Source organism: Schistocerca nitens, chromosome 7, assembly GCF_023898315.1.
Source record: "Schistocerca nitens isolate TAMUIC-IGC-003100 chromosome 7, iqSchNite1.1, whole genome shotgun sequence".
Lineage (NCBI taxonomy): Eukaryota > Metazoa > Arthropoda > Insecta > Orthoptera > Acrididae > Schistocerca > Schistocerca nitens.
In genome coordinates, this window is record NC_064620.1 from 136,560,228 (window position 1) to 136,583,530 (window position 23,303).

The following is a 23,303-nucleotide window of genomic DNA, read 5'->3' on the forward strand; positions in this document are numbered from 1 at the left end:
AAAGAGTAGGGAATTTTACCACCATTACAAAAGAAAAGTACATCTAATTTGAAAACACAATCAATAAAGATATTAAGTATTATGATAATGACAATAACAGACATTTGATGTCTGCCAAAAAAGACTGTGTTTCTGTGAAAGAAATTGGTTCTCAGATTCAGAGACAAAAATGTTAATATTGTGTAATTTAAATGAACTATTCACTGAATTTAAAAAAGAAAATCCTGACATTAAAATTGGAAGATCAAAGTTTTGCGAGTTGAGACCAAGATGGTGTATTGTTGCAGGGGCATCTGACACCCATAATGTTTGTGTTTGTTTGTATCATCAGAACATAAAGTTGATGATAGATGGGGCCAGTCTTAGAGTTGTCTATAAAGACCTTTTGGAAGTTATGGTATGCAATATTGACAGTTACAATTGTATGATCAAGGGAAAATATGAAGATTGTCTAGGCAAACAAGCCTTACTTGACATGTATGAATAATCCGAAGAAGACGATTTGATGCCTGACAATATAAAATACAAACAATGGGTGACACAAGACGGAAATGAATAGGTGACACTGATAAAATCAAGAGAAGAGTTTTTTGAAATGTTGGTGGCCAATCTTGAAAATCTGAAAATGCATCATTTTATTGCAAAGGCTCAAAGTAAATTTTTGAAAGACAAAAAGCAAACCTTGGCAGCTAATCAATGCTTAGTTCTTGCCGACTTTTCGGAAAATTATTCCTTTGTTGTTCAAGATGAAGTATGAGGGCACCACTGGGTAAACAAACAGGTCACAGTTCATCCATTTGTATTCTATTATAAAGATGAAGATAAACTAATAAGCCACAGATTTTGTGTCATAAGTGACAACCTTGAACACAACACTACAGCAGTGCACATTTTTCAACTAAAATTAACAAACTACATTAAACAGCACCACCCTTCCACAAAAAACTGATTTACTTTTCGGATGGGGCAGCAAGTAAATATAAAACAAAAAAAATTATCAACATCTCCTTTCATAAAGAAGATTTTGGGTTTGATGTAGAATGGCACTTTTTGGCTTCATGCCATGGGAAGAATGTTTGTGATGGCGTCGGAGGTAAAAAAAAGCGAGCTGTATGAATGCAGAGTCTCGCGGCGATTACATTGAATAAAACGTTCTCGGCTTTCCAATCGCATCAATTGCTTAAAACTACACGAGCTTATGGCCAAGCACTCCTTGGCCATTGTGAAGTGTTATGACTGCCAGTGGGCTGTTGGTGCGCCCTTAAATACGCTAGCTGCCGGCTGTGACGTCAGTGGTGCCCGTGACATTGCCATACATGGGCATGTTTTGAATCGGCATTCGATGTGCCCTATTCAACCGCGCGATCGCTGGATCCCACGCAGCGCTGAGCTGCAAGTCACCATCTCTATTCAGGCTGTTTGCGGTAATTTATATTTCAATGGCTTCCTTTATTAAACTGTCCCAGAAGCCATTAGTGAGAGCCACGACAGAGGTATCGTCAAATTTTATGTGGTGACCGTACTAAAAACAGTTTTCAAATGAACAGTGAAAGGTAGATTTTTTAAGAAAAAACATTTTTATTTACACAAAATGATACGTTAACATCCACTACTTAATTTACATGGGCCCATCTAAAAGAATGTTTTCACATGGTGGCCATTATTCTGAATATAATTTTCAGCTCTATGCCAGTACTTATTCACAACTTGCGCCAACAGGTGTTTGTCAAACAAACCAAACTCTTCTTTAATGGCCGCTTTAAAAAACATTAAACTTCACACTTTGGTAACAAAAACACTTTCCTTCAAATGATCCCACAATTAAAAGTCGCAATCGGAGAAATCTGGCACTGCAGCAAAAAGAGAAATAAAATGTCCAAGGAAAATATTCCTTACAACTGCCATGGATTCATTAACAGGGTGCAGCGTTGTACTACCCTGTTAAAAATCAACACTCCTAGTGGTTATCCATCATCTACACAGTTCTGCCATAAAGGACGTATTAGCATGTGTATCGTGCAGTCAGAGTTCACTGTCACTGTTACACTGTCCTGAAAAAAAAAAGTCTTGATTACACCGACAGCAACTGCAGCACATCACACAATCACATGTGGAGAGTGATGAGGTCTCTCATGAGCTACACAAGCCACTTCAGAGTCCCAAAAACAATAGCGCTGTTAAATAAACCATTCAAGTGAAAATGCACTTTATAAAGGCACATTTGCATGCCGAGCGTGAGTTTCCGCGGAAACGCGAAATATTAATTAAATAAATAATCAGTGACAAATAAATAAAGCCTATGGCACACAACTGCAGCGCTGTGTCGCTGATAAAACAAAAGCATAATTACGTTACTCTTATGTTTGATTAAGAAGGGAGAGCTCTGGTAGAAGTGGTGCGAGAAGCACGTATTTTATTTTATTGTCTGGCACACCGCCATATTTTCATGTTATAGAAGAATACTGCGAGTTGCAACCACACTAGGCACTCGATTCTGAAAAGAATTTGTATTTGTAAAAGTAAGTAGGATTATGAACTGTAGGCAATTTCATTGAATATATCTGATTTAACTAACTATGTAACTTTTTTATGTTCAGTAGACAATCACCTCTGTACGACGTATTGGCATGGCTGGCAAATCATTGTAATATTGAGATTAGATTATGAGTCCGTACCTACCGCAGCAGTCTTTGGAAACGATTTAATTACGAAGTCCGATTATTTCAGTTTTATTTCACGGTCAACTACGAGTAACATTGCCTTTACCAAATAGCCATTGTCAAGCGTCTGATTCCGAATAATTAAACGTCCACGTTCCAGATAAGGAAATATCAATTACAACCAATCACAATCATATACATCACAAATAGTGAATAATTGAAATATTTTATTTATTATATTTTATTTTATTTATTTTATAACTTCATCACTAACAAGTACTACTGCATCTTCAAAGATCACTTACAGCGAAGTCTTCTGGTTGTAAAATCCGTCTTTCAGATAATGAACCAGCAGCATTTTATATAGGTGGAATTTAAACCCAAAACTTACCGACTCATAGTTCATACATAAACAGTGAACATGTTGATGGCTGAACTACCTGGACCACTGATGATTGTCTCTTTCAGAATGGCAACATCCTAGCAATTTTGTCAGGAGCTGGCAGTTTTTTCCTAAGAATATTTTCCGTTGTTTTAAAAGCTGCTGCCCATCATAGGATTGTTTCGCAACTTCGAGCTGGACAATTAAAATAGCGACGAAGTATCCAGCATGTCGCAGTAATCGACTCAGCATTTAGGACAAAATTTTTATACGCAAACGTGCACCCTCTGTTCCATTGCAATTAAGATGGAGGACAGTTCCAAAGTGACTTATGTATGTGCTATATCCCTCCCACTACTGACAGTGGTGTACTAGCCAATCTAGAAAGCTCCATTTCCCTTAAGCCACCCAGTATATAACTAATCTGTTATCTTTTCCAAGAAGCCAAAATTCCATAATTCTGTTTGCTGATGACGCAAGTATTATAACCAAAGCTAATAAAGAAACTTCAACAACTGCAAATGTAAATAAAATTTCCTTTTAAATTATTAACTGGTTTTCTCCAAATGGACAATCACTGAACTTAGATACAACAGAATAAATGTACTTCTGTATTTTACTAGGCTTGACCACAACATTAAAAATAACCAATCAAGCAAAATTATTAAATTAAACAGAATATTCGAAACTGGTGCTTTTTTATTGATACCAGTCTGAAATGGAAGTCACATTTTGTAGATGTTATTAAATCTGTAAGTCCTGCAACATTCACATTAACGACAATAACAGCTTTTCTCACTCAATAATGCAAATGGCACAACTTTTCACTGAAGAAAGTGTTAATTGCATGTAAGGGTTTAAGAAATTAATATGTGGTGACCATTTTAGAACCTCTTGTAGATAGTTCTTAAAACAGTACATTTTGTCCCTTATGATGTTAATAGCCAACAAGTAATCACTGTTGGAATACAATAGTGGCATTCATAAATTAATACTCAGAGAAGAAATAACTTACACTCTCCATCACTTAGCCTAATGTGACACAGAAGATTGTTAATAACTTTCCTCATCATACCATTGTAATAGGAGGTGCCTTCAACTTGCCAGGTATAGATTGGGAGAGTCATTCTGTCAAAATTTGTGCCAGAGACCGGCATTAGATGACGTTATTCTGAACGTCTCATCCTAAAATTACTTCAAGCAAATAATTAGAAAACCAACTCGAGAAGAAAATGCTTGGACTTCCAAGTTACGAACAGAACTGCAAATGTCGAATCAACTGACCTAGAGGAAGGTATAAGTTATCATAAGACTGTGATAGCATCTTTGAGTACACATGTTATTATGAATGTTAAGGAAGGAAGGAAAATATTTTTGCTTACCGAAAGTGACCAGATACAAATTGACAGGTATCTGAGTGCTCAACTACAGATATTCAATGTTGATGACGAAGATGAGAAGCACAAATGAAAAAATTCAAAAGGATAATTTAATAAGCCTTCGACAAACACGTTCTGAGCAACGTCTTAAGGGATGGGAAAGTCCCACTGTGCTTTAATAGCCGTGTTAGAAATCTGCTATATAATCAAAGAGAGCTTCATCACAAATTCATGAGATTCAGACAAACAGCAGCTGAACAGAGCTAAACTGAGCGTAGGGAGAGCAATGAGAGACGCATTCAATGACTTTGAAAGTAAAATTTCGTCAACCAATCTGACTGAGAACCCTAACAGGTTTTGGTCGTACATAAAATCAGTGAGGGACGCAAAACCATCTGTTCAGTCACTCAGTGACCATACAGAGACAGACCGAAACAGAAGACAAAGGAGCGAGAACGCTTAAATACTGAGTTCAGTCTTACGAAATTGTTTCACCACGGAAAATCGTAATACAGTCTCTCCTCTCAATCATCATACGAATGTTGAAATGACAGGTAGTGAGATAACCAACCACAGAATAGAAATGCAACTACAATCGCTTAGTAGTTAAAAGGCATTAGAACCAGATGAGATACCTGTAAGATTCTACAAAGACTATGTGAAAGAACTTGCTCCAATTCTATTAGTAGTTTGATTTAGTTTAATGGAACCATGAAGCGTGCCTAGCTGCTGGAAAAAAGCGCATGTCATTCCTGTTGTCAATAAGGGTCGTAGGGCAGATGTACATAACTGCAGGCCTACATCATGATGTCAGTCTTTTGTAGAATTATGGAACATGTTTAATGCTCAAGAATTATGACGTTTCTGAGGAACGAAAATCTCCTCTATAAAAATCAATATGGATTCTACAGACAGAGATTTTGCGATACTCAGATCGCTCTGTTTTTCCATGAGATCCATATCGCTGTAGACAACAGCGCTCAGGTTGAATGCCGTGTTACTTGACTTTAGGAAGGCATTTGACACCATCTTGCACTGCTGTCAGTTGAAACAAAAAAAGAAAAAAACGAGCTTACTGAGTATCAGACCAAATTTTGGGAATAGATTGAGGACTTCCTTGCAGATAGAACTCAAAATGTCGCTCTTAACGGAATAAAATCTGCAGATGTAAAGGTGATTTCAGAGTACCCAAGGAAGTAGGATAGTAGTGGTACTGTTTACAATGTGTATAAATGCTGTAGTAGAAAGCATTCGAAGCTCTTTAAGGCTGTTCACAGATGACGTGGTTGTCTATAAGAAAGTAGCAAAGACAGAAAACAGTATCGACTTGTAGAATTATCTGCGGAGGTCTGATGAATGGTGAAGTTTCTGGCAGTTGACCCTGAACCTAAATAAATGTAACAAATTGCTCATAAATAGGAAAAGATATCCACTACTGTATAACTACACTATTGACGACAAATTGCTGGAAACAATGTATACCGTAAAATATCTAGGCATAACTACCCAGAGCGACCTTAAGTGGGATGACAGTGTAGCACACAGTAGAAAAAGCAGACAACAGACTCATAGGAAGAATCTTAAGGAAATGTAACTCATCCACAAAGGAAGTGGATTACAAGACGCTTGTTCGGCCGATTCCTGAGTATTGTCCATTAGTCTGGCACCCTTAGCAGGATGGATTAATAGAAGAGGCAGATAAGATTCAATGATCAGCGGCACGTTTCGTAACAGGGTCGTTTAGTCGGCACGAGAGCGTTACACAGATGCTCAATAAACTCCAGTGGCAGACACTACAAGAGAGGCATTGTGCATCACAAAGAGGTTTACTATTGAAATTTCGAGAAGGTACTTTCCGGAAAACCGTCGGACAACATAATTTATTACATCCTTTCACATACATCTTGCCAAATGACCACAATGAACTCCAGAAATTATAGATAATACAGAGGCTTACCGAGAATCATTCTTCCCACGCGCCATTCGTGAGTGGGCCAGGGTAGAGGGACCATTCAGTGGTTCCCGAAGTACCCTATGCTTACATACCATCAGATGGTTTGTGGAGTATTGATGTAAATATAGAAGAAATTGAGGTACTCAACTATAAAATTCTTTGACCATTCACCCAGTGATGTGAAGAATCTTATAGATAATAAAATTAACTTGGAACACAAACTGAAATAATATCTAGTTGACAATACCTTCTGCTCCATAGCAAAATCTTCTGTGTGTATTTGAGATTGCACTTGGCTTAAGATTTTTGTAAAAGGCAGTCGCGTAAATTATCAGCATATTACAAAAGTTGTCATTAAGAGAATTTATTACATTTATGAACTAACTTTACATGTTACTCATGACAGAAAGAGATCGCAGATATGAAAAGGAGCAAATGAAGAATTAATTTATTAACTCCACTAACACAACCAACTTGGATCTATAACCATGCCGATTCGACCACACTAATTCGGTGGTTCCCCTTTTAGCATATTTAAATAATATTCCTTTTGTACCGAAGGAAACGCATTTTAATTTACGTATATTTAAACAACAGTACTTTGAAAGTTTTGAGAGCTGCGATCTCGTTCTGATCAGGTGCTCTGCCAGTGGTCTGCATCTTCCCATAGCAGCATACATGATCTCAACGAGATCACGACGAATTGCCGAAAAGTCTATGACATTACATAAAGAGTTAGTGACAGCCTTCTAATTCTGTCTACCTTTCATGAAGTCGATGAAGTAATATTGAGCACTTTCTGTCCTTTTGAGGATAACATTTCTATATCTATCAGTGTTTTCCGCTGTTCAGCTTTTGTTTTTCAATTTGGCCTACCATTGGGCTTCTTATGCTGAATATTTTCACATATAGAACGGCCGTCTTTCATAGATTACTTTTCAATGAACTCTTTCGTTTCGCACTGTCATCAACAATCATGCAGTTGAATAAGTAAACGAAAGATGAAAAATAAAGTACTGGTGTTTCATTTAAAGAACTACTTTTTTCGGTTATGGGTCCAGTAATGGTAAAGACATGGATTTTTCGAGTCACAAGTCTCTAGTTAAATTTCAAACACCTCTCTCTTTCTATTTAAGGAGAAAATGTGCATGTGTGGTCATCCTAATTTTTCTTGTTTAATTTGGTGACAGAGTTATCATTTTGCTTTCCTTGAATGACTGTTTAAAGTTGATTTCAAACTGTTTATGTCTCACTTATTTGGAGCTATGTTTCAATAAGGGTGTAAAAACAACATATTAACAATAACACTAAAATAATTTGTCAAGTGTTTAATGTCCTGTCATTAGGCTACGCGTCTCTGAAACCATTTCGAACATGATAGGGCTTTATTGTGACATATTTACAAATGTGGGTGTTTTTCCCTGGCAACTGCTAACCTGGAAGATGCCTACATACAATTAGAAATGCCAAGAATGTCGATATTTCATAGCATCGCCGAACACTAATCGCAGATGCTGTTATTTATCCCAAGATCACAGATGTTATGCCTTTCAAGTGACAATAATGACGGAGATGGTAATGTTTATGTTTACAAAGTTGGCCATGCGATGGATTGTTATGTGTTGTGTTTGAGTGTACAAGCTGTTTCACAGTCATAGTTAGTAATGGATGATAAAATAAACTCAGCATTTATTTGTGCTAAATCATTATCAGAATGTATATAGCAGTAACTGGACATTTGTATGTATGTCCCGATGAAGGATGTTAACGTTGTTAAGTCAAGCTCGATTCTGGACACTGAAAGATGAAATAGTTATTAAAGACACAGACTTCGGTGCTTTCAGGTAGTTATTGATTTAACGTTATTTCATCTTCGTCGCTAACCATATATATACAAGAAATATATAGCTCGAAATTTGTTTCAGGTATTTAGAAAAAAAGGATGTGTCAGATTCGCCTTACAATGAAGGGAAGCGTTCATTTGCGGAACAAAGAGGAATCACATGCGTGGTCCGAAATAAAAGACCAAACAAGTTAAGAGAGTCACTTAAAGATTTAGAGGTAACTATGGAAAAATACTAAGTTGTATATCCATTTTAAACATTTTGTGAAATACGTAGGTTACTTTGTTACAGGAACATTTGATTCAGCATAAAGTGATCTATTGTCACTGGAGGGACAACAGCCTCTTGCAACTGATTTTCAGTTCTGGGCTTATTGCTAAAATATGTATAAACATTTTTACTGGTGACATACTAAAAATTTCATTTGACAAGTATCTTGTTGGAAAACTTCTTTCTGAGTATATTGCTGATGGTAAGTTTTGCATATTGTTTATGTTGTGTTGTTTAAGTTATGCAAACTATTGATGTGTGGTGAGTAACTGTGACATTAGTAGTAGTAATTTTAAAAAATGAAATAGGATTGTAGACCTAATGCTCGCTTGCAGTAAGTGTTGTGTGGGGGTGGCAATCAAATTGTATAACTGTTGCTATTACATTGCAGTCATAGTCTTCCACTATTATCTGTCCATGATCTGATTTTATGTTTTACTCTCTCTCTAATTCCCTGCATGCATCTCCTCATTGCTTGCTGAACAACATTATGTTTTTGAAGACGTTTCTGTATCAAAGTCCATGTCTCACTGCCATAAGTCAAAATTGGTAATACATATTGCTTGTACACTTTCCATATCAGCCATGGTGGTGGGGAGAGGGAGTACATGGTTCATGGGGAGATGGTAAATCATAATTTTTGGTTATTAACACTGATAGTTAATAGTATATTCGGCAACTTGTATAAGGAAACTGATTGAAATGTACCCCCACCATGAGACATTTTTCAAAGGTGGTATCTAATCAACAGCTGTTGTTATTTTTAAATCAAGTCGGAAGAGGTTTGGGGGTGGGTAGTTGCCACTTGGAGGGCAGCAGCAGGTTGCGAGGCCACCTGTGGAAGCAGCCACATCGTGTACCAACTGTTCTGCAGTCACTGCCCAATTTTTTTTATATTGGTGTGACAACCACCCAGCTCTCCATCTGAATGAATGACCACTGCTGAACTGTGGCCAAAAATAAAGGTGACCACCCAGTGACACAACACACCACTGAACACAACATTCTCAAGTCCAGTGGCTGCTTCACAACTTGCACTACCATGATCTAGGCCTACGTCTAGACCTGCAAACAACCATGAAGTGCATGGGAGAGGATACGTCCCATTGTACCTGTTATTAGGTTCTGTTCACATATTGAGTGTGGGAAAAATGATTTGCTTCTGTGCATGCAGTAATTATTCTAACCTTATCCTCATTATCTCTATGTAAGTGACATTTAGGCGATTGTAGTATATTCCTAGAGTCATCACTTGAAGCTGGTTCTTGAAACTCTCTTGGGATAGTTTACGTCTGTCTTCAAGAGTCTTCCAGTTCATTTCCTTCAGTATCTCTCTGACACTCTCCAATGGACCAAACAAACCTGTGACCATTTGTGCTGCCCATCTCTGTATACATTCAGTATCCCCTGTAAGTCCTATGTGGTACAGCCCCCACACATTTGAGCAACATCCTAGAACCACTCACGAGTGGTTTGTAAACAATCTCCTTTGTAGACTGATTTAACTTCCCCAGTATTCTACCAATAAACCAGAGTCTACCACCAGCTTTATGCACGACTGAGTCTATGTGATCATTCCATCTCACATTCCTCCAAAGTGTTATTTCCAGGTATATGTATGAGTTGATCGTTCCCAATAGTGACTTATTGATTTTATAGTCACAGGATACTAAGTTTTTTTGTTTTGTGAACTGCACAGTTTTACATCTCTGAACAAGTAGCCAATCTTTGCATCACTTTGAAAACTTATCAAGACTTGACTGAATATTGTGCAGCTTCTTTCAGATAATACTTCATTATAGATAACTGCACAATCTGCAGAAGTTACTATTGTCTCCAAGGTCATTCGTGTATACTATAAATGGCAGGGGTCCCAACAAACTTCCCTAGTGCACATGTGAAGTTACTTCTACATCTGATGATTGCTCTCCATGCAAGAAAATGTGCTGCATGCTCCTTAGCAAGAGGACCTCAATCCAGTCTCAAATTTCACTTGATAGAGACAGTAAGCATAGATGTAGTACTGAGTCAAATGCTTTTTGGAAATCAAGAAATAATGCATCTACCTGATTGCCTTGATCCAAAGCTTTTGGTATGATATGTGAGAAAAGTGCAAGTTGGGTTTTACATGATCAGTGTTTTTTGAATCCATGCTGGGGATTGGAAATCGAACAGAAGGGTATGAAAAGGTATGGGTAAATTTGGAGAGGATATGGAGGCCAACAGGAATGGGAAACAACTCTTGGATTTCTGTGCCAGTACCGGCTTAGTAATCACAAACTCCTTTTTTAAACATAAGAACATTCACCGGTATACTTGGGAAGGCAGGGGAACCAGATCTGTCATTGACTATATAATAACAGATCAGGAACTCAGGAAGGCTGTGAGGGACACACGTGTATTCAGGGGATTCTTTGATGACACTGATCATTATTTAATCTGCAGTGAAATTGGGACTGTGAGGCCGAAAGTGCAGGAGGTCAGGTCCATATGTAGGAGGATAAGAGTGGAGAAACTTCAGGATAAGGAAATCAGGCACAAGTACATAACAGCGATCTCAGAAAGGTACCAGTTAGTTGAATGTAGTCAATTACAGTCATTGGAAAAGGAATGGACAAGGTACAGGGACACAGTACTAGAAGTGGCTAAAGAATGTCTTGGAACAGTAGTGTGTAAAAGTAGGATGAAGCAAACAGCTTGGTGGAATGACACAGTCAAGGCAGCCTGTAAAAGGAAAAAGAAGGCGTATCAAAAATGGCTACATACTAGAACTCAGGTAGACAGAGAAAGTTATGTTGAAGAAAGAAACAAAGCCAAACAGATAATTGCAGCATCCAAGAAGAAATCTTGGGAAGACTTTGGAAACAGGTTGGAGACTATGGGTCAAGCTGCTGGAAAACCATTCTGGAGTGTAATTAGCAGTCTTCGAAAGGGAGGTAAGAAGGAAATGACAAGTATTTTGGACAGGTCAGGAAAACTGCTGGAGAATCCTGTGGATGCCTTGGGCAGATGGAGGGAATATTTTGAAGAGTTGCTCAATGTAGGTGAAAATACGATCAGTAATGTTTCAGATTTAGAGGTAGGATGGGATAGGAATGATGATGGAAATAGGATCACATTTGAGGAAGTGGAGAAAATGGTCAATAAATTGCAGTGCAATAAAGCAGCTGGGGTGGATGAAATTAAGTCGGAACTCATCAAATACAGTGGAATGTCAGGTCTTAAATGGCTACACAGGATAATTGAAATGGCCTGGGAGTCGGGACAGGTTCCATCAGACTGGACAAAAGCAGTAATCACACCAATCTTTAAACATGGAAACAGAAAAGATTGTAACAACTACAGAGGTATCTCTTTAATCAGTGTGGGTAAAATCTTCTCAGGTATTGTTGAAAGGAAAGTGCGAGTATTAGTTGAGGACCAATTGGATGAAAATCAGTGTGGGTTTAGGCCTCGTAGAGGTTGTCAGGACCAGATCTTTAGCTTGCGGCAAATAATGGAGAAGTGTTATGAGTGGAACAGGGAATTGTATCTATGCTTTATATATCTAGAAAAGGCATATGACCGGGTTCCTAGGAGGAAGTTATTGTCTGTTCTACAAGATTATGGAATAGGAGGCAAACTTTTGCAAGCAATTAAAGGTCTTTACATGGATAGTCAGGCAGCAGTTAGAGTTGACAGTAAATTGAGTTCGTGGTTCAGAGTAGTTTCAGGGGTAAGACAAGGCTGCAACCTGTCTTCACTGTTGTTCATATTATTTATGGATCATATGTTGAAAACAATAGACTGGCTGGGTGAGATTAAGATACGTGAACACAAAATAAGCAGTCTTGCATATGCGGATGACTTAGTTGTGATGTCAGATTCGATTGAAAGTTTGCAAAGTAATATTTCAGAGCTAGATCAGAAATGTAAGGACTATGGTATGAAGATTAGCATCTTCAAAACGAAAGTAATGTCAGTGGGAAAGAAATATAAACGGATTGAGTGCCAAATAGGAGGAACAAAGTTAGAACAGGTGGACGGTTTCAAGTACTTAGGATGCATATTCTCACAGGATGGCAACATAGTGAAAGAACTGGAAGTGAGGTGTAGCAAAGCTAATGCAGGGAGCGCTCAGCACTCAGCGCTCAGCTACGATCTACTCTCTTCTGCAAGAAGGAAGTCAGTACCAAGACTAAGTTATCTGTGCACCGTTCAATCTTTCGACCAACTTGTATGGGAGCGAAAGCTGGGTGGATTCAGGTTACCTTATCAACAAGGTTGAGGTTACAGATATGAAAGTAGCTAGGATGATTGCAGTTACTAGTAGATGGGAACAATGGCAGGAGGGTGTCCACAATGAGGAAATCAAAGAAAAACTGGGAATGAACTCTATAGATGTAGCAGTCAGGGCGAACAGGCTTAGATGGTGGGGTCATGTTACACGCATGGGAGAAGCAAGGTTACCCAAGAGACTCATGGGCTCAGCAGTAGAGGGTAGGAGGAGTCGGGGCAGACCAAGGAGAAGGTACCTGGATTCGGTTAAGAATGATTTTGAAGTAATAGGTTTAACATCAGAAGAGGCACCAATGTTAGCACTGAATAGGGGATCATGGAGGAATTTTATAAGGGAGCTATGCTCCAGACTGAATGCTGAAAGGCATAATCAGTCTTAAATGATGATGATGATGATGCTGGTTGGCACTGAGAAGGTCATGAAGTGCAAGATATCTCAGGTTTGATCTCAGAAAATGTTCTGAGATTCTATGGCATATTGGTGTCAAGGATATATTATTGTATTTTTTGTGTCAACTGACCTTCTTGTAGACAGGTGGGACCTGTGCCTTTTTTCAAGGACTGGACATGGGTTTTTGTTTGAGTGAGCTACGATACATTATAGATGGAAGGGTGGCTAACTCAGTCGCAAATTCAGTATAGAGTCTGACAGGGATTTCATCGGGCCCTGGAGCTTCGTTCAGTTTTAATGATTTCAATTGTTTCTCAACACCACTGACAGTAATAATTATTTCATTCGTCTTTTCAATGGTATGAGGATTAAATTGGGGCAAATTGTTTGTTTTTTCCTTTGTAAAGGAACATTTGAAAATTGTTTAAACATTTCAGCTTTTGCTTTACTAATCTCTATCATTTGCTAGCTACTGGGTAATAACTTTGGTGCCACTAACAGCCTTTACATACGACCAGAATTTCTTTGGGTTCTGTGAAAGATCATTTGACAACATTCTGCTACAGTAGTCATTGGAGGCATCACCCATTGCTCTCTTGACAGCCAAACGTATTTCATTCAGCATCTCTCTGTCTACAGTCCTACACTTTGTTTTACACCTATTACGCAGTAATCTCTGTTCCTTCAGAAGTTTCTTTACAGTGATTGATTACCATGGAGATTTCCTCCTATTATGGGATGTTTTACCAGTTTCATATCTATACTGTACATGGTCTACTATTCTTTTAAACTTCAGCCATAGTTCGTCTAGATACTCGTGCTCTGTGCTGTAAGTTTCAGTTTCTCATTTAGATGTGGCGCTACTGATTTTTTATCTAGTTTCCTGAACATATATATCTTTCTGCTTGGTTTAGTTGTCCTTTGTACTTTAGTAATCATTGTTGCCACAACCGCGTCACGGTCACTGATATCGCTTTCCATGTGGGCATTCTCAAAGAGGTCAGGTCTATTTCTTGCCATTACATCCAATATATTTCTATCATGAGTAGGATTCCTAACTATCTGTTCTAGGGAGTTTTCAGAGTAGGCGTAATGTTTTTCGGGATGTGTTATCACTCCCACCACTAATAAAACTGTAATTTTCCCAATTAATTGTTGACTGAAAGTCTCCACCAATGAATACAGTATGTTTGGGTAACTTACATACAAGTGAACTGAAGTTTTCTCTAAAATTTTTGGTTACATTAGGAGATGAGTGTGGCGGCTGACAAAAGGATCCATTTATTATTTTATGCCCTCGTCTGATACTTACCTTTAGCACCAGGTTTGCTGAACTATGTAATTGGGAGTTATCCTTTCAACTCATTCTTCACTGCTGTAATCCTTCTGACATCAACCTCTGATAAACACTGCCCCCACACCCTCTATCGAACAGTTTCCCTTCCTTTTGTCCTGTCACCTCCTCCCAAACTAAGCTTCAATATCATCATCATCATCATCATCATCATCATCATGCATTACACTTCATCAGCACCCATCTGTCACATGCTTAGCACGTGCAACTACCATCCTTGCCTCCCACATGCTTATCCTGCAAACCTGGTGCTTTCCTCTGAGCTGGTAGATACCTATCCCTAACCCCTCCCCTCCCCAGAGGAATATATAGTTCTGTTGATTTTAGTACTATTATTAGGCTTTTTGCAAAATTCACCTGTCAAAGTTCTTAGATTTTCTTTAATAATGTAATTTCTGAGATTATCTGGAAATAATTGATGGAAGACGTGCTTCCTATGTGAACGCAATTAGACACCTAGAAATTTATCATTAAGGACTCAGAAATATACAGTATATTCTTCAAATTGCCCTGTTATTTGCCACCTTTCATGATTTTGTTTTATTTTGGAACCATGCATTATACTAATTTATGTAATATATCTGACTGTAGATCATGAGCTATCAGGTTTTCATGGGAAAGACATAGGTACATTTAATTTCAGGTGGTTGTATGAATTTGTTGCCTAGTCACAATACTACTATCACTAGCCAGTTGAGTAGGGAACTGTGTGACTGAGACAGAAAGTTAATTCTGAAATACTCCTTTAAGAAATTCAGATTAAAACAATCATATTTATGTCATTATATCTTTCTGTCTGATCAACAGCATAAAAAGTGTCAACTTTTTTCATGAAAGCTCCTACCTCCTAATTGAAGATCTGTATATTACAACATTACTAACATTTAAATATCCAGTATTAATATTATAAGTTTTGTGTAGGCCAAAGTATACAATCTTCCAAGTAGTGTAGGCTACTTTTTGAATTTATGCTCATGTTTCATGAATATGATAACTTCCACTTTATCAACATTGCGTATGTGTATAATAAAAGCCAATTGCAGTTACTTTTCCACAGAAGAGAATTAACTGTTATATGTTTTATTTTTCAGCTATTTTCACAAAAACGCACTTAATTTTTTCATACAATGATAACCAGGTAACACTTGTTTACTTTGTGAAACCACTAACAAACTGCAATGTATCAGAAAAAATTAGTCGTTTGGAACCAAAAGTACAAAATCTGGAGTTGGCTGGACCATCTGGCCGGCGCTTGGAGAGAAAATTGTCATCAAATGTTAATGGAGACATGGTAAGTTTGCGTATTCTTCAAGAAGGGATTATGATTATCTTGGTTGCTCATCACTTCTTACTGTTATGAAATGCACTAAAACTCATAAAAGAAAGAAAAAAACTGGGTGTTAGTTGGTTGCATGCACCCTTTGTTTGTAGTAGTGACATTATGTGATTACGTAACCAGCACGAAAGAAACATGTTGAACTTTGCATCGAAATAAGCATCTCACCTTACTTCTTAACATGTCTGCTTTGAGTTATATACACTTGGTCCAGTGATCCTCCAGCTTTCTCATCCCATCGGAAAGATAGGTTCTGTCAGGCTATGCAAAATTCTTGCATAGAGCTTCTTCTGTTTGATGAAAATTTCTTTGCTATTGCCCAGTACCACGTGTTCTTTGAATTCCCATGACTGGAAAGTTGAAACCATGCTTTATCACTCAAGAGTAGTTGAAAGTATCTAACAAACCATGATTGATGTTATTCGAAAGCCATGTGCATTAATCTCCACATTCCTGACTGTTCATCCTTCCATAATTACTGCACAACCGTCACACAATATGACTTCAAATCAAGACTTTTAAATATCCACTGGCAACTCCTCCTATTTACATGCACCTGTTGGGCCAATTTACATGTCTCAGAGTTCTTTGGGCTCTGAAAATTCTTTGGTGAATGTCTGCAATAACTTCTGGTGTGTGAACTGAAGGAAATCTTTGTCATTCTATATTTTGTATTGACTGAAGGTGTGCCAATTTTTATACAGACTCTGTATTGCTCTCTTTGTGGATACTTGACCCTGGAAATTTTGTGAGTTTCCTTAATCTGTTCCCACATATGCTTGCACAATTTCAATTATTTCTTCTATTGAGAAAGCCATTTTGCAGACCGCTAAGAGAAACATCTAACTTCACTGATGAAATAAACTGAAATGCTGACAGAAGAATGTTAACAATTGATTATTGCATAAAACTGTCCATTGTTGTAGCTGTTTCCTCCATTTCAGAAGTTGAAAACTGCATTCACATTCAGAGGGGAGGGGTGCTAATTTTAACTGTGCCTCCTGTATTACATTGTATATTTTACATGTGTATGACAGTGTGGTATTGCAGATATTTTCTTATCCCAATGATATCGATCAGTGAAACCCAACTGACATGACATACTTGAAAGCTTCGGATCAAGGCAGTCAGATAGACACAGTATTTATTGATATCTGAAAAGCATTTGACTCAGTACCACGCCTACACTTATTGTCAAAAGTACTGTTATATGGGGTATCAAATGAAATTTGTGACTGGATTGAGGACCTCTTGGTAGGGAGGATGCAGCATGTTATCTTGGATAGAGAGCCATTGTCAGATATACAAGTAATTGTAGCTGTGTCTCAGGGAATTGTGTTGGAATTTTGCTGTTCATGTTGTATATTAATGACCTTGCAGGCAGTATTAATAGTAACCTCAGACTTTTTGCAGATGATGCAGTTATCTATAATGAAGTACTATCTGAAAGGGGCTGTATAAATATTCAGTCAGATCTTGATAAGATTTCAATGTGATGCAAAGATTGGCAACTTGCTTTAAATGTTCAGAAATTTAATGCTTGTTCATAAACATTTTATTTTTGTCTGTTATTACTTTTATGTTGTAATTTCATGTACTGACACGTTTCATGACCTTGGATATTTGCTCCTCAATTTGGTCGTACGGAACTTGATGTGTAAATAAAAAATAAATAAAGGACACAAGGACCTGGATTTATTAAAAATTCCAATAAATTGGAATCTTCTGATACGGACAGCTCTTCCCTTACTTGTGTCATAAATGATGTAAAAACCAGTAAATGTATTTATAATAGCACTCAAAATTAATAATAAATGTTAATTTCAGACATATTACAATAAACAGAAACACACCACTGGATTTCACAGCCCTGTGTAAGAGTTGTAGAAGTGTTCTGTTTCAGTGCAAGTGTTTTTAAGAAGTTGGATGTGTATATGACCTTGATATCATAATGTTATATATATATGATTGAAGTAACCTTTCACAGGGTCGTGTGTTTATTATTGGGCCAGCACCACTTCAAATCTTATATGCTACTATTTGATCTCCCCCACCCCCCCCCCCACCCCACCCCACCCCCCCACCCAAAGACATGCACACATTAACTAAGAGGGTCATCAGATCAGTGGTGCGGGATGCTTGAAGGTGTAACTGCAGAAACTACAAACTGCTTTTTAGATACAAATGCTACCAGTATGAAGTCAATCTATTTAATTAGCAAACAATGGAAAATCCAGGATGGAATGTAACAATATTATGAGAAGGGAAGTTGCTGCTCACCATATAGTGGAGATGCTGAGTCACATATAGGTACAACAAAAAGATTTTTACACTTAAAGCTTTTGACCAATGGCCTTTGTCAACAATAGACACACATATGCACATGCACACACTCTCTCACACAATGACCCAGTAATAAACACACCACCCCGAGAAACAGAACACTACTCCGACTCTTAAACAGGGCTGTGAAATCCGGTGGAAATTATTTTAATATCTAGTGGTGTGTTTCTGTTTGTTGCAATATGTCTGAAATTAACATTTATTATTAATTTTGGGTTCTATTACAAATAGATTTACTGGTTTTCACATCATTTATGACACAGCTAAGGGAAGAGCCGTCCATATCAGAAGATTCAGATTTATTGAAATTTGTAATAAAGCCAGGTCCTTGAGTCCTCTTTTTATTTTTTATTTACACGTCAATTGAGGAGCAAATATCCAAGGTCATGAAACGTGTCAGTACATGAAATTACAACATAAAAGTAATAACAGATAAAAATAAAATGTTTATGAACCTGAAAAAAGTAAATGCATAAGTTTAAGTAAACGCAGTCAACAACACAACATAAATCAGCTTAATTTTTCAAGAAACTCCTTGACAGAATAGGAGTGAACCATAAGGAAACTCTTCAGTTTCAATTTGAACGCACATGGATTACTGTTAAGATTTTTGAATTCGAGTGGTAGCTTATTGAAAATGGATGCAGCAGTATACTGCCCACCTCTCTGCCCAAGTGTTAAGGAAGTCTGATCCAAATGCAGGTTTGATTTCTGCCGAGTATTAACTGAGTGGAAGCTGCTTATTCTTCGGAATAAGCTAATATTGTTAACGAGAAATGATAGTAAGGAATATATATATTGAGAGGCCAATGTCAAAATACCCAGACTCGTGAACAGGGGTCGACAAGAGGTTCGTGAACTTATGCCAATTATTGCCTGAACTGCCCATTTCTGTGTCAAAAATGTCCTTTCAGAATGAGAAGAGTTACCCCAAAATGTAATACCATATGACATGAGCAAATGAAAATAAGCAAAGTAGACTAATTTTCGTGTTGAACGATCACTCACTTCACATACTGTTCTCGAATAGCAAAAATGACAGCATTAAGTCTTTGAGCAAGATCCTGAATGTGGGCTTTCCATGACAGTTTACTATCTATCTAAACACCAAGAAATTTGAACTGTTCGGTTGCACTAATCATATGCCCATTCTGTGAAATTAAAACATCAGGTTTTATTGAATTGTGTGTTAGAAATTGTAAAAACTGAGTGTTACTGTGATTTAGCGTTTGTTTATTTACTACAAGCCATGAACTTAGGTCATGAACTACACTATTTGAAACTGAACCAATGTTGTACACAACATCCCTTACTACCAAGCTAGTGTCATCAGCAAACAGAAATATTTTAGTTACCCATAATATTAGAGGTCATACCATTTATGTAAATAAGGAACAGGAGTGGTTCCAATACTGATCCCTGAGGAACCCCCCACTTGACTGTACTCACTCAGACCCCACATCATAGTCATTCTCAACATTGTGGATAATGACCTTTTGCTGTCTGTTGCTAAAGTAAGAGGTGAACCAATTGTGAGCTACTCGCTGTATTCTGTAGTGGTCCAACTTCTGGAGCAATATTTTGTGATCAGCACAATCGAACGCCTTAGTTAAATCAAAAAATATGGGTAGCATTCGAAAACTTTTGTTTAACCCATCCAGTACCTCATAGAGAAAAGAGAATATAGCATTTTCAGTTGTTAAATGATTTCTAAAGCCGACCTGTACATTTGATAGCAAATCGTGATATAAAATGCTCAGTTATCCTTACATGCACAGCCTTTTCAATAACTTTAGCAAACACTGATGGCATAGAAATAGGCCTAAAATTGCCTAAATTACCCCTTCCTCCCTTTTTATAAAGTGGCTGTATTACTGAGTACTTCAATTGTTCAGGAAACTGACCGTTCCTAAAGGAAAAATTACAAATATGGCTAAATACAGGGCTAACATGGGCAGCACAGTACTTTTATATTTTGCTAGGCACTCCATTATATCCATGAGAGTCCTTAGTCTTCAGTTATTTAATTAATGACTCAATCTCCACTTTGTGTCACGGAGGGGTATTTCAGACATCAATCTCGGAAAGACATTTGCCAAGAAAGTTATGTGATTCCCTGTAGAAACTAAATTTTTTATTTAATTCACCAGCATGCTCAGAAAATGATTGTTAGATACTGCACATATATCTGATTTATCGGCAACAGAAATATTTTTAATACGAACTCACTTTATATCATCAAGCTTGTACTGCTGACCAGACACTTCCTTTGCAGCTGACCATATGGTTCTAATTTTATCATGCAAATTAGCTATTCTATTTGCATACAACATCCATTTTGCTTTCCTAATAACATTTTTAAGCACCTTAGAATACTGTTTGTAATGGGGCTACTGTAACTTGATTGTGACTACTCCAAATGTTTTGGTATAATTCCCACTTTGTTCTACATGCTATCCTTATCCCACTAGTCAGCCACCTGGGCTGCCTATTACTCTAGTACCACGTTTAGAACATTTTAATGGAAAGCAGCTCTCAAAGAGGATGAGAAATGCTTTAAGGAAAGCATTATATTTATCATTTGTGGTATCAGCATTGTAAACATCCTGCCACTCTTGTTCCTTGACAAGGTTTAAAAAACGTCTACTGCTATTGGATTAACTTCCCTACATAGTTTGTAATTATATGTGACATTTGTTGGAGTACAAAAGCCTTTTAGTGGTAACATTTGTGCATCATGGTCTGAAAGGCCATTCACCCTTCTACTAACAGAAGGCCCATTTAGTAGTGAAGAATGAATAAAAATTATTGTCTATGGCTGTGCTACTATTCCCTTGCACCCTAGTTGGAAAAACCACAGTCTGCATCAGATCACATGAATTTAGGAGATCTTCCAACATCCTTTTCCTTGCACCATCATATACAAAATTTGTATTGAAGTCACTACATATAACTAATTTCAGATACTTTCTACAAAGTGAATAAAGAACCCTCTGTAGCTTGAGCAGAAATGCTCTGAAGTCAGAGTTAGGGAACCTATAAACAACAATGATTAGAAGTTTAGTTTCACTAAATACAACTGCCCCTGCACAACATTCAAATATCTGTTCAGTGCAGTGTCGTGATAGGTCTATGGACTCAAATAGAATACTGTTTTTAACGTACATAGCCACTCCCCCACCCCGCAAGGAACTCCTTGAAAAACAGCCAGCTAATCTGTATTCTGGTAAAGGAAGCCTCTAAATTGTCAAATTATTTAAGTGGTGCTCTGATATACCAATAATTTCAGAGTCACCATCTATAAGCAGTTCACTAACTTTTTCTGTAATACCTCTTGTATTTTGATGAAATTCACTAATTCCTTCTCTACTTAGAAACATGATATTCATTTATAAACTATATAGAGCTTTATTGGCACTTCTTATTACAGAATGCATGCTTAATTGCTTTTGGCTGTTTTGTCTCACACAAATGGCTTGTAACACATCAAATAATGAAAAATACAATATTATACTGTAACAGTCATTAAAGCATAACTGAAATACAGAAAGAGAAGATGAGTAGAGTATGTAGCCATAGCTGCACTGCACTGAAAGTCCTCACTTGAAGAAGTCACTGTTAAACAGTGTCAGGTTTGTAGAGACAGATGATTCTGCTGCATTCATCAATACTATCTCTCCTGACTAAACAGTACCACAAGGTGGCTGAGTCTTGCCGTTTCTTAAAGCATTCCTATAGGGAGAATGTTGATTACCATGACTTGTCATAGAATAAATATTGTAGAGAGATACTTTGATTGGAGATGTCTGTTGTGTGAAGAGAGGAGTTCTATGTTTACATCTACATCTATACTCTTTGAAGTGCAAGAAGAGAGGAGTTCTATGTTTACATCTACATCTATACTCTGTGAAGTGCATGGCAGTTATTATGGCTTTTTCGCAAATCATTCGTGTATGACGTGTGGGAAGAATGATTATATGCTATTATTAAGCTAATCTGATCCTCACGATCCCTGTGGGAGTGATATGTAGGTGGTTCTAGTATATTCCTAGAGTCATCTTTTAAAGCCGGTGTGTGAAAGTTTGTCAGTAGATTTTCTTGGGATAGTTTCCATCTATCTTCAAGAGTCTGCCAGTTCAGTTGTCTCATCGTCTTTGTGACACTTCCTGTAGGTCAAAGAAACCTGTGACCGTTCATGCCACCTTTCTCACTGTATGTTCAGTAACCTCGGCTAGTCCTGTGTGGTACGGATTGTATTTCCCCCTTATTCTACCTATAAATAATGACTGACCCTATGTGATCATTAAACACATTATTATGAAGATGATAGGTTGCTACATACCTTATAGAGGACATGTTGAGTCGCAGATAGCCACAACATAAAGACTGCTATGCATTTGAGCTTTCGACCAAAAGGCCTTCTTCTAAAGTAAAATACTCACAGTATTCACACAAGTGCAACTCACACACACGACCAGTGTTGTGTTTGGCCAATGGGACCAGACTGCAAGCATCTGCGAATGATAGTAGAACTACTATGTGGTTGTTGGGGTATGGAGGAGACTAGGGTGGGGAGGGGGAGAAATAGTAGGGTAGGGTTGAGAAAGGGTGTAACACTGCTTGTGGGAGTGTGCAGGGATGTGGTGGGGGCAGTGTAGGGCAGCTGGATGCAGTCAGGAGGGTTGAGGAGGGTTGTTGGTTAGGGGGATCAGTAAACACCCTTAGTTCTCTCTGTTCCTTATCTACCCTGTAAAGTACGCAGGAATCTACAACTGACATGCCACTCACGATCAAGTGGATTAGTAATGAAAGATCCTGTACTTCATATAGAGGAGACAGTGTCCACAGGAGAGGATAGTACTTGAAGTACATTAGATACTAGTACCACAGGTACCGGGGAGCTGATTTTCAGCAGGTGCCATTCATTTGACAGTAGACACGGTGATTTCCAGATGCTTTTGAACATCAACCAAATCGACCTGTGTTTGAGAACAGTATTCACAGTATGGCTGCATTATGGCTCGTGCAGTGTATTACAGGACATGACAGTGAACAAATAACATTAAAATAAGCCTGCTGACTATATTTTAATCCTTTGAGCTAAAAATTACT

At 37.7% G+C, this 23,303-nt stretch overlaps 1 protein-coding gene across 1 annotated transcript in view; it reads left to right on the forward strand.

Moving 5' to 3' along the window:
- The first annotated feature begins 7,937 nt into the window (after positions 1-7,937).
- Positions 7,938-23,303, forward strand: part of LOC126195424 (WD repeat-containing and planar cell polarity effector protein fritz) — a 61,691-nt gene continuing 46,325 nt past the window's right edge. Inside the window, exons 1-4 of the mRNA XM_049934031.1 lie at positions 7,938-8,219; positions 8,301-8,436; positions 8,511-8,691; positions 15,604-15,803. Coding sequence (XP_049789988.1) covers positions 8,137-8,219; positions 8,301-8,436; positions 8,511-8,691; positions 15,604-15,803 — 600 coding nt within the window. The 5' untranslated portion in view covers positions 7,938-8,136. The remainder of the gene's footprint in view (positions 8,220-8,300; positions 8,437-8,510; positions 8,692-15,603; positions 15,804-23,303) is intronic.